At 42.8% G+C, this 14,185-nt stretch overlaps 1 protein-coding gene across 1 annotated transcript; it reads left to right on the top strand.

Annotated features, from left to right (window-relative positions):
- The first annotated feature begins 1,299 nt into the window (after window positions 1-1,299).
- On the top strand, window positions 1,300-4,989 carry zfp36l2 (zinc finger protein 36, C3H type-like 2). Its single transcript, XM_038737705.1, has 2 exons — window positions 1,300-1,606; window positions 1,815-4,989. The coding sequence occupies exons 1-2, from the start codon at window positions 1,517-1,519 to the stop codon at window positions 3,021-3,023; spliced, it is 1,299 nt and encodes a 432-aa protein (XP_038593633.1). The 5' UTR covers window positions 1,300-1,516; the 3' UTR covers window positions 3,024-4,989.
- Window positions 4,990-14,185: the final 9,196 nt, after the last annotated feature.

Below are 14,185 nucleotides of genomic sequence, written 5' to 3'. Positions count from 1 at the left end.
GCCATCCTGGGAAGGTTACATCATGCTGAGACGGGGGCGGCTTATTGCAACCGCACTGCACTCTTTGACTTTACAAAGGAGAGGCTGCGGCAGCTGGGTGGCTTTGTTCAAAATGGCCAAAACATCCCTGAATGTGGAGGCTTCTCTGTGCCTGGAACTCTACACTAACCTGTCAAAACGACAGAGGCACAAATAGACAACTCCTCCACAATAAAAGGATGACAGTGTTACAGCCAAATGGGCCTGAATGTGCCTTGAAATCTTGCACCAGCTCTGCTCAGCAGGTGTCGCCCCAGTTCCTTCCCAGTCAATTCCCATTTTGCTCTCAGGGGGGCAGTGTTGCTCTGCCGTACCTCCATGGAAACCACATTCCTGCAGTCTGGGCTCTGGGATTAGGAAAAACAAGCTAGGGAGGAACTTAGGAGTGGTTTAAAAAGATTGAACCAAAGTCTATCCCTGTAGTGTTGGTAATGATGCGCTGCGCTTTAGGAGTGAAGCTGAAGTCAACAATTAAAAGTTTAGATTTGAAACGATACAAAAGTAGGTCATGTGAGCACAGTAGTAGGCACCAACTGTCTATTTTGCCATGTGTAGTAGACTGGAATAGGATGCTGTTGCACTGTGGAAGCTGATTATGCAACCGGTGGATTCTAAAAATTGTCCTGCACTCTGCTTGGACTCCTCTCCCCTCATACTTGTGGTCTCGCCCCATCCACAGGGAGAGGCAGAGTTTCCTTCCATTACAAATACATGTGTCAGCTTCCAAAGTGTGGTGGTCCACAGGCTACAGGGGTGTCCTTGTCACTGGTAGGTGGCTGGCTCAAACCCCAGGACCTTTGCTTGGAGATAGACTGGGTGTCTGAGGAACCATTTCCCTTTCATTTAAATGCAGTCATGGAGCTTTTGAGCAAGGCACCCAATCCCCAACAAACTGCTTGATTAGATGACCTGGGTTTGTGTGTGTGTGTGTGTGGGGGGGGGGTTAATTTGCTGGAGAACAGCTTGCATGCATAGTAGACGTCACTTCATGGTTCGACATTCTTTCTCTGCGAGAGTCGAGCCAAAAAGCAAAAACCAACTTCCACAAAATTGGTTGTGTGATTAGAAGGAGAGAAAAAAGTTGTGAGGGGCGTGAGGAGGCGGCGGGGGGGTTGGATTTCAAGGCGTGGTGGTAAAGAATAGGCGGCCAACCGGTGAATGGAAGTTTTTTCGGAGAGGAGGGGAGGAGGCGGCTCCTCGCAAAACTTTAAACCGACTTCATTTCGCCCCTCCCTGGCCACCGCCAGCCATTTATACCCACGCAAAAAGACCCGAGCGCACAGTGAAGCACTCTGGTTCAGCGCTTCTCGAGGGGAGGAACTAAAGCCGCCTACAACTCAACAATACAAACTTATCCCCTGTTTTTCCTTCTTCTGCGGACTTAAACTGCACACTTTTAAAGCAACCTTTCCACAACCAAAACCAGTCGTGGCACAAACTACCGCCCGTCGAATTCAAGGATCCTGGTCGGTCCTCCATGAAAGAGGGAGTGCGGCAGCAAACTTGGGGAAAAGACATGTCTGCGACCGTCTTGTCTGCTTTCTACGACATGGACATGCTTTACAAGGTAAACGTTTGACAAGATGTGGGGAGGGTTTTTTTGCATTCAGGGTGAAGAACTCCGCAGCGTGCTTTAACTTCCTTGGTGTTAAGTTAGCATGTTCAGCTGCAACAAGTGGGCAAACAGAGTTGTGTTAAACACGCCATGTGGTCAAAATATTCACATAATCTGCGCCTGAAGTGCATTGCTTACTCGTGTCTTTTCTTTCCTACAGCAAGATAAAAGCATGAACATGAACGCCCTCCACATCAACAGCATGCTGGACAAGAAAGCGGTGGGGGCTCCGGTCACGACTCCGTGCTCCGGCAGTTCCTCCTTCACACCGGGATTTTTCCGCAGAAACTCGACCAGCAACGTGGAGGCGATGAACAACGGCAACAAATACTCCATGGGCTCCTACTGCAGCCTGAAGGAGAACACGCCGAGCAGCAACAGCGCCACGGCCCTCATGAACAAGGAGAACAAGTTCCGCGATCGCGCTTACAGCGAGAACGGTGACCGGGGCGTGCTGCAGCAGAAGCCCGGCTCTCAGATCAACTCCACCCGCTACAAGACGGAGCTGTGCCGGCCCTTCGAGGAGAACGGGTCGTGCAAGTACGGGGAGAAATGTCAGTTCGCTCACGGCTACCACGAGTTGAGGAGCCTGTCCCGCCACCCTAAGTACAAAACGGAGCCGTGCCGCACCTTCCACACCATCGGTTTCTGCCCTTACGGTCCACGCTGCCATTTTATCCACAACGCTGACGAGCGCCGGCCCGCCCCGGCCGCCAACGCTAACGTGCAGGCGGGAGAGCCCAGGTCTGCTCGCGAGCTGTGCGGCTACAGCCACAGGGATGTCCTGCCGCCGCAGCAGCAGCAGCTCAGCTACACCCAGAGAGACAGACCAAAGCTCCACCACAGCCTCAGCTTCTCCGGCTTCTCCACCCACCACGGACTCGAGTCTCCCCTGCTCGACAGCCCCACGTCCAGGACACCACCGCCCCCCACCACCGCCTCCTCCTGCACCTCCGTCTCCAGCTTCTACGAGGAGGTCCTCTCTCCCAACTCCATGTCCTGCATCAACAGTGCCTTCTCTTTCCCCGGGCAGGACTTAAAAGCCTTACTGGCCCCGCTGGCCGTGCACAGCTCCGGCGGCTACGCCAACAACCACTCCACCGGTGCCTACTACGGGAACATGCAGAGCAGCGTGTGCCCGCCCTCCCCTCCGACCTACAACATGAGCCACTTGCAAGCGCTGCGCCGCCTGAACGAGTCGCCCGTGTTCGACCCTCCTCCCAGCCCACCAGACTCTCTCTCTGACCGGGAGAGCTATGCGAGCGGGTCCCTCAGCTCTACCGGGAGCCTGAGCGGCTCCGAGTCTCCGAGTCTGGACGCTGGAAGACGTTTGCCAATCTTCAGCAGGCTGTCGATTTCAGATGACTAATAATATTTTGTTTTCACATGGATTTATGGACTGGTGAGGCAGGGTGGTTGAGGAGCCAGGGGCTGTCAGTGAGTGAGGTAGACTGTCCTTGAAGCAGAGGATCTCTGTTAAGACCCCTTCAACCCTGGCTATCTACCCAGTGTCAGCAGCAACCACCCTGCTTAAGTGCCTTTGCGCAAGACATTGAATCCCTAGCAGCTCCAGGGGTGCTGACCCTACTCTGACCTCGCTGGAGGGGGGCAAGAGAGTAGAGTTTCATCCACAGGGATCAATAAAGCTTCATACATTTTAAAGTGTCCTTGACCTGGCATTAGTTTAGTATTTTTTTTTTTTTTCCTTGTATGTAATATAGCTGTATTAAAACTTAGATAGCAAACAGAAGGCATTCCACCGGTGCCTTGCCCAAGGGCTCATGGTAGCCCCCTCTCCCTTTTGCTCTATCAGGCAAGCCACACTTTTCCTGGGATTAGATGTGTGGGTAACATGACTTGACAAGAAGAAGAGACTGTAAGCGGTTTTCAGATTTCCTCTCATCCTGCCAAGAATATGCCTTGACTCAAAGTAACTTTTTTTCTTTTTTTTCTTTATCAAAGTGTTTGTTTTTTTTTCCTTTCCTCTCTGAAAGCTTCTTCCATTCCAGACCTGTCTTCTCCTAGCGCCACCCAGTGGTTCGTTTGGTTAGTCTAGTTTGTTGCTTGGTGAAAAAGCACTCTTGAGTTGGGTTTGTTTGGGGAAATCACTGCTGATGGTTGAGTATATATTTTTTTAGCTGTTTTTGAGTGATTTACATAGCTGTGCATAACTGGCTATGGACTATTTAACTTATTTATTATCTTGTGAAAAAAGTATAGGCTACATTGGTAATTTGTGTCCATACTGTATTTATCAAGTATGATGAAGCAATAGATCTATATTCTTTTATGTTTAAATTATGATCGCCATTATTAATCTGCATAAAGTGGAGTGTATGTTCTTTTCACAGTAATATATATATTGTTGTTTTTTTTTCTCCTTTTTTTTTGGAACTTCACTTGGTTATTTTTATTGTAAATGAGTAAAAAAAAAAAATCTTAATTTAAGAGAACATATGTGATATTTATTTCATTAATTTTGTTTCCTTGTTTACGTTTATTAAAAGTTTGCGTGATTGCTGTTTGCTCCGGAGGTTGTGTCAGTGCTGTAGAAGGCTTTTGTTTTGTTTCTTCTTGAGGATCCCTATTTTAGATGTTTCTGTAGAATGTATAAACAGTGTGGTTGTACAGACCGTCCAAACCTTACTTCTTTTGTTGATCTAGATCAGACTTCAGTGACAAAGAATCCAAGTCAATAAATTAACCAAAAAGTATTTTTGTTCTTTCTCTTTGTTTGCACGAGGTCACACTGTGATTCCAGCCACGTGCTAAAGAATGTAGCAATCCCTTGTGCCCCAGTATTATTGTGTAGTGCCTACGGGGTTCACCATCTTGACATGCCTTTAAAAATTAACCAAATAAAGTATTTTCCTACACAGGCATCTTTTTATACACAGGTTGAACTGAATGTAGTGTTGGATTCTGAAATTTTTTTTGTATTTTTTTTTTTTCAAAGGTTGTTACCACTCAGACACTCTCGATGGAAACAACCGCAACCTTTCTAAATCCCTCTTCCTCTTATAAGTTCCTTTTTTGCTCTTGTTTTTCTTATTTTGATATTGAAATCTAGTCTGAGTCTTGATAGTTTGATGGAGAGAGAAGTGGATAAACACGTTTGGTTTGTACATAGTAGGTACAGGGGGATGCGCACTATGTACTTTTGACTACTTTATCAGAAGTAAAGCTTTTTGAATGTAACAAAACGGACAAAAAGACAACGAGAGTTGTAATATTTTTGGGGGGAATCAGTTCACTACAAATTGAGTGTGAGACTGTTAACTTTGTACTGTACATTTTTTTTGTAGTTCTCCCAATAAAATTCATTTTGAAAAAGCTTCTGGCTGTGATTTCTTATACATGTCAGTATGAAGATGGTGGTGTGATATCTAGACCGCTCATCAAAAACACCAACTGCTGACGAGTGTGTCATAGTCCTGGTTCCCATGTTTCTCACATAAACATCAGATGTTGCAGCGCAGCTACTGTCTTCCTCCTCCAGTGGGAAAACTCTGGAGGGATGGAGCATGTCATGGGTGCAGTAGACCTCCAGCTGTCTTGTGACACTACTTGGCTTGGGGGCCCTCGGGGGGGCTTGTCCTCAGTGCACAGTAAAAGCAATGACCAGTTAGTTTTCTAGAGAGAAGCATGACTCTGAATCCTCATCTCCTGTCAAACAAAGGAAGAACAGCTGAACCGTAGGAAAAATCAGATTCTGAAAGTTCATTATGAACACGAAAAAAACATCACCACAGAAACTGACCTGTAATGTTCAGCTGTAAACAGTGCGATGAGTGATACGTCTGCGCGGTCTGAGGAATGAGGTCTGGAATTTTAAAATGGAAAATGTGTAGGAGCCAGGGCCGTTGAATGAGTTGGTGGCTCAGGCTTCATCAGGATAAGATCTTTTAAGACGTTGTGCATTATAATGATCCTTTAGTCCGAGATAACGTACATTGACCCTCACTAAACACCCCCATCCTCAGAGAACAGCCACTTGGAAGTATATATGAGGATTAACCAGTGGTGGAAGAAGCAGTCAGATCCTTTACTTAAGTAAAAGCACTTTACTAGATTGGAGATAGACTCTGTTGCAAGTAAATGTCCTGCATTTAAAAAAGTACAACAGTAATTTCAGCAAAATGTATCAAACATAGAAGTATCCATTCTGCAGACAAGGGGGGGCTTGAGGGACACACTTACATACAAATAAAACATTAAGATATTAATAGATCATACTGTATCGTACTGTAGTAGCAGGTGATGGTGAAGCAAGTTTTAACTACTTTCTATGCTGTTCTGTAGTTTAGCTCAGTGTTTCCCAATCTAAGGATCGGGCCTCTCCAAAGAGTCACAAGATACATCTCATATCTTGCTCTTTCGTGGAATATTGCATAATTTCAGAGACCATCTGAGGAAGGGATATCGGCCTTTGGCAGAACTGTTAACATCTAGCGATAAAGGGCTCCAACTGCTCTTTTGTGAGGGCAAGTCAAAAAGGTTGGAATCCTCTGATGACATTTTGAACAGTGTGTTTTACAAGCTTATCATATATGTTTCTATGTACGCTCTTAATCTAAAAAGTAAGCGTGGCTATCAAATAGATCTTGTGGAGTAAAAAGCACAATATTTTACACTTACAATGTAGTGGAGATGACATGTAAAATAACAAAATGGAAATACTCAAGTAAAGTATAAGTACCTTAAAATTAGTACAGAACTTGAGTAAAAGTACTTTCTACCACTGACTAATAGGATTCTACATAGTATTTCTATAGGTTTACAGCTGGATTGATTGCTCATAGGCGTGACAAATCCATGCGCTTCAATCCAAATAATCCTACATGTTGCTTCACTCATGAGTCTTTCAAAGTAACCAATCAGAAAGCCTTATTGTCAGTGATATCGCTGAGCACTGAGGTCAGACAGGCTGAGATGGATGGATCAGTCCTGGAACTGAACACCAGCCATAACTGATTAACTCTGCAGCTGTAAATGTGTTTCTACTATCAGTCACTTGAGCAGGTAAACAGGGAGAGTGGTGAAGTTTGCAACTCAACAGCCCATAGCAGGACAACATACAGCCATCCCCTGCACATATTCAGTCATGTCAAAACCAAATGAAAGCCCCGGCCTACATTTTAGTGTAAAGCTGCTGCTATTGTGGTGCCTTGATTTCCAGGAGACTTTCAAAGAAGGACTGTTTTCTGCAGGCTATTTTGTGAAGTTATCAGTGGTAGCAAAGGCATTAAGAAAATAAAGGGCCCAGAAGTCATGTGGTGCCTGGAGTTCACGCCAAGATAAGTCAGGCTGATAAGGGCCCCGGCAAATATTTACTGTGTCCTCAGGGTTTCATAATGAAGTGTTTATCAGAGCAGAGCCAAAGGGCTGCACAATGCGCCGGGTCCTGCCAAGTAGGATCTACGTACCTGTGAGTCAGTGTGTGCGGGGAGTATGAGTGTGTGTGGCTCAGTATGTCAATCAACAAACCCACATATAATGTTTGATTTAGTGTGTTAACGTTCATATATGTTATGTCTATAAAATATTAACTTTATCTATGTAAGTATGTGTATGTAGTGGTGCGTGTGTGTGTGTGTGTGTGTGTGTGTGCGCACGCAGAGGTCTTGCTGGTTAATGTATCTGGAGCTCCTACAATGAAAGGAAACACTCTCTGGCTTGTGATTAGGACAGGAAGAGTCAAACTTCCTGGCCACCACCCATTTCCACCTCTTCTTCGTCCTGCTGTTTTTCCTCCTACTTCAGTTTCCCTTCTCCTCTGTAGTGGCGGCTTCTAGAAGTTACTATTTGTGTTCCACTGCTGCAATGGGAAGCTCAGCTCGTCCTGGTATTGTTTTGGCATGCTAAGCTCAGACCTGGGGTCAAGTAGTAATAGCGCATAGTTTTTAGATGTTGTTTTGGCCTACATGGGTGCCAGATGGGTGGCAGTTTGCCAGATAGAAAGTGGAGAGCAGAAGTTATTAATCATGTTTTGTCACAAACCCCCAATTACACTCAGATAAGGCCATAACCCTCCATTTGGTCCAATATTCCCCCAGGTTGTGTTTTTGTTGATTAAGTAATGATGTAGAAGATTACAGAGATTTAAGTGAAATCGTCCTATCTTTAATGAGGTATAATTGCTACTTGTAATTAAAGTGAAAATATATAATTTCTCATTTAGCAGGGACAACCCCCTAAAGACATCACCACCACCACACGATCTCCTTTCCAGGGCCCTGAGTCACTGTTGTCATAAATCAGTGAAGAACCCTTAAAATTCCCTTCTGTATGCTCATATTTGATTGCCAAATATGTGACACTATTAAGGATTCAAAATACAACTTCCAAATGGCACTACTACAAGGTTAAAAAAAAAATGTAGAGCTGTCAGACTATGAAAAAGAATATAATGTTCTTTTAGAAGCTAAGTTGCTTATTTGATTAATGTTGTAACTTCAGACTTTAAAAAGGCAGGTGATATCTCAGTCGTTCTTAAGGCCAATAGGAAAGCTTCCAAAAAAAAAAAAACAGACAAGAAAGTAGATTATAGTATAATGGAATGAATCCCTTAAGCAATCTGGTTCCTGAGGCAGGAGTCATGTTAAGTCTGTAACTTGTAATACACTCTGGGGTTTTAGTATTACTTGGTCTTGATGGTGGCTAATGTTTGCTAAAGTTAGCAAACTTTAGATATACATTACTAATTCAGTTCACTGACTTATTGACTCCTCTGTACTTGTGCCACTGTTACACTGCATTTAGCATGTCACAAACATTTGAGTTATATTATCACGAAAGTTACAAGATATGTAAACACATTATACCTCACCAGGAAACATCTTTTGCTGTTTCCTGTTTGTGTTTCCATTCCACTCTCTGTCAGTTACTTTACTTAATGGTGATGTCTTTAAAGATTACCAATGAATAGGTCTATTGACTACATGTAATGTAAGCTGGACAAACCCACAGAGAATTATCGCCTGACCTAGTTTAGCTAGCGTAGTTTAGCTTATTGTTTATGCTTCATAACTTGCAACTTTATTGTTTTGCTTCTGTCTCACAACTCTCATTAACACCGTTTTCAGGTGTTTTCAGCTGTTTTCAGCAATAAAACTCACTGTATGCTGTCAATCCTGCACCAAATAGCAGAGAGACAAAGTTAGCAACTAGCTTATTAAGGTAGTGGAGCATTTAGCATTTAAAGGGACAGATATTTCCCTCTGGAGTTGGTGGAGTTTAAAACAGGGCTAAAGTTAGAGTGAATATTAGCTTACATTTGTCAGGTGACCAGAAACACGATTCCAAATTAATGCTAATGTTGTTCTGCGTCTACTTAATGTGTAAATAGGGAACTGTTTGCTAAAAGGATCGCCATAACCATAACATTTATATGCCAGTGTTGTGTTTACAACTTGTTGCACTGTCTCTTAGTGGCCCAAAAAACTATTAATGCATGTTTTAAACAAATGAATCAAAGAAATAAAAGGAAATCAAACAGGTTATTATCATGTAATTGCCACATGCCATGTGTAGCTTTCAGTGGCCTCAAGCGGTGAGATTTCAGATTGCAACCACTACTTTCGAAAAGTGTGTGCTCGAACTAACGAGCGAGCCAAAACAGTGGCCAACACACAAACTGTTGGAAACTCAGTTAAACTCCGACTGCAACGTTACAGTAATATTTGTATCAGTTTGACATTGAACTAATCCATGGTCGTTGCATGATAATGTTACACTGACTGCATTTAGCTGACATGATATTTCTGGTGTTGCATGACTTTCACCAGAGAGGCTCAGCAATGTCAGCATAGCAAAAATTATTGGATGATAATGAAAACAGTTAGTGAGCAACACTGAATATTATAAATTAAATTGTTGCCACACTTTAGTATAGGTCTAACTGGTAGACCGTAGTTAGTAACGTTCATGTACAGAATGGGTGACAGAGAAAGCAGGCAGGCGGTTCATTTTTATGTGAGGTTACAACCTATTCACAAATAGGCAATAAAAAGTGAAAAGTAAAAAACTACATATGGCTATATGTAGTTTTTTTTACTTTACTTTCACCTTTAAGTTAAATTCACAAGAACAAAATTTCAGTTATTGTCTAAGAATGATATCTGGTTGCTGCTGTTATCTTATCAAACCATATTTGAGTTCTTGGTAGAAAATCTAATCAGACTGGTCAATGGCATAGTACAGAAAGTATTAATGTAATATAATAATATAGAATGAAGTTGTTTGCAACTTTGCACTTTACCATATTATATACCATATAACATTGTTATTTGGCAATAATAACAAAAAGCATGTCTCTCTGTCGAAGCGTCAAGTCTCAACTATTCTGAAAGACTGAATATATACACTATATACATTTTTTGTTTTTCCTAGCCATTCACCTCAGAATGACCACTGACAGGAGGTCATGGTTTACATTAACTCTAAGCTTACCACTGCCTCTCTTATTGTGATCTTCACTTTATTTTCAGGAAGCAGCCTCTGGCCCCACGCTGAGGTGACCTCCTCAGCTGCCGCAAGCAAAGCCAGGGTAAGCCACAGGGCACAGATGCTGAATAAGGTGATGTTGTTTGTCCAGTGGATTTGAAGTCCAGTGATGGTCAGAGGCAGTGGGGGGTGGAGAGCGTGGGGATGTACGAGGTAGTTGGCTGAGGCTGGTCACGTTCGGCCGCCGCTGCTTGGTCTGCCATGTTCCTCTCCCCTCATCGCCTGCCGAGCTGTAAATATTTACAGAGCATCTTGTGAGAGGCCTGAGTGTTTACTGCCAATGCTTGTGGCTCCTCCATGCATGTGTGTGTGTGAGCAATGCAGATGAGATGCTTCTCTTGGTCCTCACACAGTTTAAACCCTCAACCGTGTGTATGTGTGTGTGTGCGTGTGTGAATGTGTAGGATGAGGTACTTCCCTTGGTCTCTCCACAGTTTACAAACACTGGCCCCTGGCTCTTGTTCAGGCCCCGGCTCTGAGCTCCATCTATGAATCAACAGAGAGAGCCAGCGAACAGAGAGGTGGTCGTCCCTCACTCTACCTTCTCTGACCCCTGCAAATGACAGAGAGAGAAAGATGGGAGAAGTGTTTGTTTACCTCGCCCCACCCTGTATACGAGGCTGTGGCGCTGACATCACTTCTTTGCAGGAACATTCTCATAAAACATGTTTTCTTTACTCCTTTTCCAATGTAAATAATACAGACAGTGTAAATACCATTAATTAAGGACCCAGCCCCATTTTTAGGCAAAAATGTTTCCATATTCATGCAGCCCAGGTTGAGTGCTGGGGCGGAAGTTTTACTGTGTTATGGTAAATGAGGTACACACACATGCTAACCTGGGTCTAATTCAGTCTCTTGCTCCTTTATTTTAGAGGTCAGAATATTAGTGGCTGCCATTTAATCTGCTAGAAAATCTTCCAAATCCATGCATGAAAAAGCGAATTATCCATTGACCAATGAAGGTTATAAAATAATTGACCATACAATGTGCATGTACTGCATTCTACATTTAAAAAATAGATTTAACTCTCTGTCTATTTATTCCCTGTAGAGCTACAGAAAGGTGACAAAATAAAATAAAAACAAAGCATAACAAATACTTCCAGAGGGGTCACTAAATTAACTAAAAAGTATGGAGTTGATGTGAATGCTATGACCTTCACCGTCACCAGATTGCAAACCAGTTGAACACCCATGGGAGATTTCAGAGCGACATGTTAGACAAAACACAAAATGTGGGGATATCTTTGTTCATCACCCCAGTAGATTTCAGAGAATCTATGCCAAGGAGCACTGAAGCTGTTCTGGATCCTTAGCGGCACAAAACCTTACTAAGACACTTTATGTTGGATTTTACTTTATTTAGTTACTTACTTCAGTTAAAAAGTAGATGCAGAAAATGGCATGAAAAGAAAACACTCAAGTTAAGTACACATACCTCTAATTTGTACTTAAGTAGGGCCTACAGTGCATAAATGTACTTTATTAATGTCCACCACTGGGCTTAGCTTTGGCTAACTAAAACTAAGGAAAGGACCAGAATTATTATTTTTTTTTATCAGATTTACCTACTGTTATATGGTGGGGCCGAGGGGCTGCTGCTGCACATATTTGAGTGACTCCTCCTCTAACAGATGTAATCTCACTCCAAACTTTTGATAAAACTCGAGAGCCCTGTTTTACTTCCCCTGAAGCTGAAGAAATGACTCAACAGCAGTTATCTCAGAGCGCTTTTCATAAAAGAGCAGGTCTAGACCGTACTCCGACCAATGTTATTTACAGAAACCCAACAAGAGCAAGCACTAGGCGACAGAGGCAAGGAAAAACTTCCTTTTAAGAGGCAGAAACCTCGAGCAGAACCATGGCTCAGGGTGGGCGGCCATCTGCCTCGACCGGTTGGGGGTGAGAGAGAGAGCCTACACAATATACACACACAGACGTACAGACAGTAAAGGTAATGTTGCTATAGACTGAATGAATAATGGTACAGATATTTATAGTAGTGTTTATGATAATAATCATAATGTTAAAGCTGTCTATAATATCGCTGTGACAGCTAGCAGCTTTGAAAACAGATCTGATATATATATATATATATATATATATATATAAAACAGTTCAAGTACCGATGTAAGAGAAGGACCTGAAAACCACAATCACTGTCTTTGTGCTGAATGTGTCACTCACTCTGCTCAGCTTTTGCAGCCCAACATGACAACGGTCTGAAACTTTCACATGGTGAAAAGGAAGAGACAGAGGGCAGGCATGAATTAGAGAGACGCAGCTGTAAAATTTTACATGTCCTGTCTAGTTTAGTAAGGGGCTTTACTTAGACCAGGAGTGGCCTCAAAATACGTGAGCAGCAGTCGAGCTCGGAGGGCGATAATGCAGTATAGGCGGAAGAAGAGAATGCCGGGATGTGTGTTGACATTGCGTGTGTTTGACCTACTTACACTTTCTGACCAATGGCGTTAAAGACAGTGAACCATACATGAGATCTTGCTGTGATGAATGAAACTTCACGGTCAGCACTGTGGTTTGAGAGAGCAGAGATTGAGAGAGAAAGGAGTAGAATTATGGAGTGTGGCAGTAAGTGGGGAGATTGACATGAAAATATTTAAAAGGGGTGTTTATTTGGAGAGGTACTTGGCATTGAGCATGTACCTGACATCTTTCATTTGCCTTATAAGTAAAGAATTTTCAGCATGGAAGAGAATCCCTCAGGTCATTGTGCAGGTTTGTGAGAGTCCATCCGTGTGTGTGTGTGTGTGTGGATGTCCATGCACCCGTGCTGCACCGGGTAATTACATATAATCATCCAAAATGTTTATACTGTACAAATAGCATAACTATGCTGAGTGAGTGGCTGTGTGGGACGGGTATAGCTGGCGTTGTGAATGGGCCCGGCCACTCCGTGATTACCCAGGCTCAGGGCCAGGCTCAGATTGTCATGCAGCTAGACAGAGGGCCTGCTAACACTCTTTATGATCACCATATCCACACCACACTATACAACATCTCATAAAGACCTACTGTATAATATAATCATCATGCCTTATGTTTATAGCAGAGACCAGGGGAAGGAAGTGTCTTTCATACGACATGAATACCTTTGCGCTTACAAACTTCAACCACAAAACCATTTTTCTAATTAGTCCAGTGACATTTCTTAAACATATTCAGTTGTTTAACTCATGCTTCTTATTAAATCGTTCTTTGACGCACACCTGCTAAATAATAATCATATTATTATTTCTTGGTATGCATACTGGACTGTACTGCATGTTGTTGTCATTGTATGACTCTCGTTTTGCATTTCCTTGGTAATTAGTGCCTGATGTATCATTTCCTGTCTGGAACATTATGCTTTGTATTATTTCTATTTAATCAGAGAACATTATGTTGTACTCAGATAAAATGAATGGTACTTGGAAGGTTGTGGACTGTTTTTTTTTTTAGCTATGCAAGCAGCGTGGTTGTAGGAAGGGCACCAGCGGGTCAAAGTTTTCACTTTCATCACTTGATGGACTGCCACAACGTTTTGAGATGTTCATGGACCCCAGAAGATGCCTACTGATGTTTGCTCTAACGCCACCTTAAGGTTGACATTCTTGGTTTTAGTGAAAGTTTTTCAACTATTAGATGGGATTTGGTACAGACTTCATGGTGCCCTCACTTTAAACTGTACTAACTTTGATGATCTCTTAACTTTTCACATAAAGCCCATCAGGTCAACCTTTTAATTTGTCCAGTACTTTGGTTTATGACCAATCGTAATTTGCTCATGTTGGCAAAGTTGGTGAACATGGTAAACATATACCTGAAACATCAACATAAGCATTGTCATTGTGAGGATGTTAGCATGCTGATGTTAGCATTTAGTTAAGTACTGGTATACCTAAGCAAAGCCTTATAGCTGCTACCATGGATGTAGACTCTTATTATCCTTGTGTGTCAATGTCAACCATTCATACAAAGTCATGGCACTTAAGCACCACTAAGGCAGTATGAATACATTACGAA

The sequence above is a fragment of the Micropterus salmoides genome, unplaced genomic scaffold (genome assembly GCF_014851395.1).
Source record: "Micropterus salmoides isolate LMB-PRFRI ecotype aquatic unplaced genomic scaffold, ASM1485139v1 Ms_hic_scaffold_22, whole genome shotgun sequence".
Taxonomy (NCBI): domain Eukaryota; kingdom Metazoa; phylum Chordata; class Actinopteri; order Centrarchiformes; family Centrarchidae; genus Micropterus; species Micropterus salmoides.
Note: the sequence above shows the minus strand (reverse complement) of the source record. Positions and strands in the feature narration are given on the sequence as shown.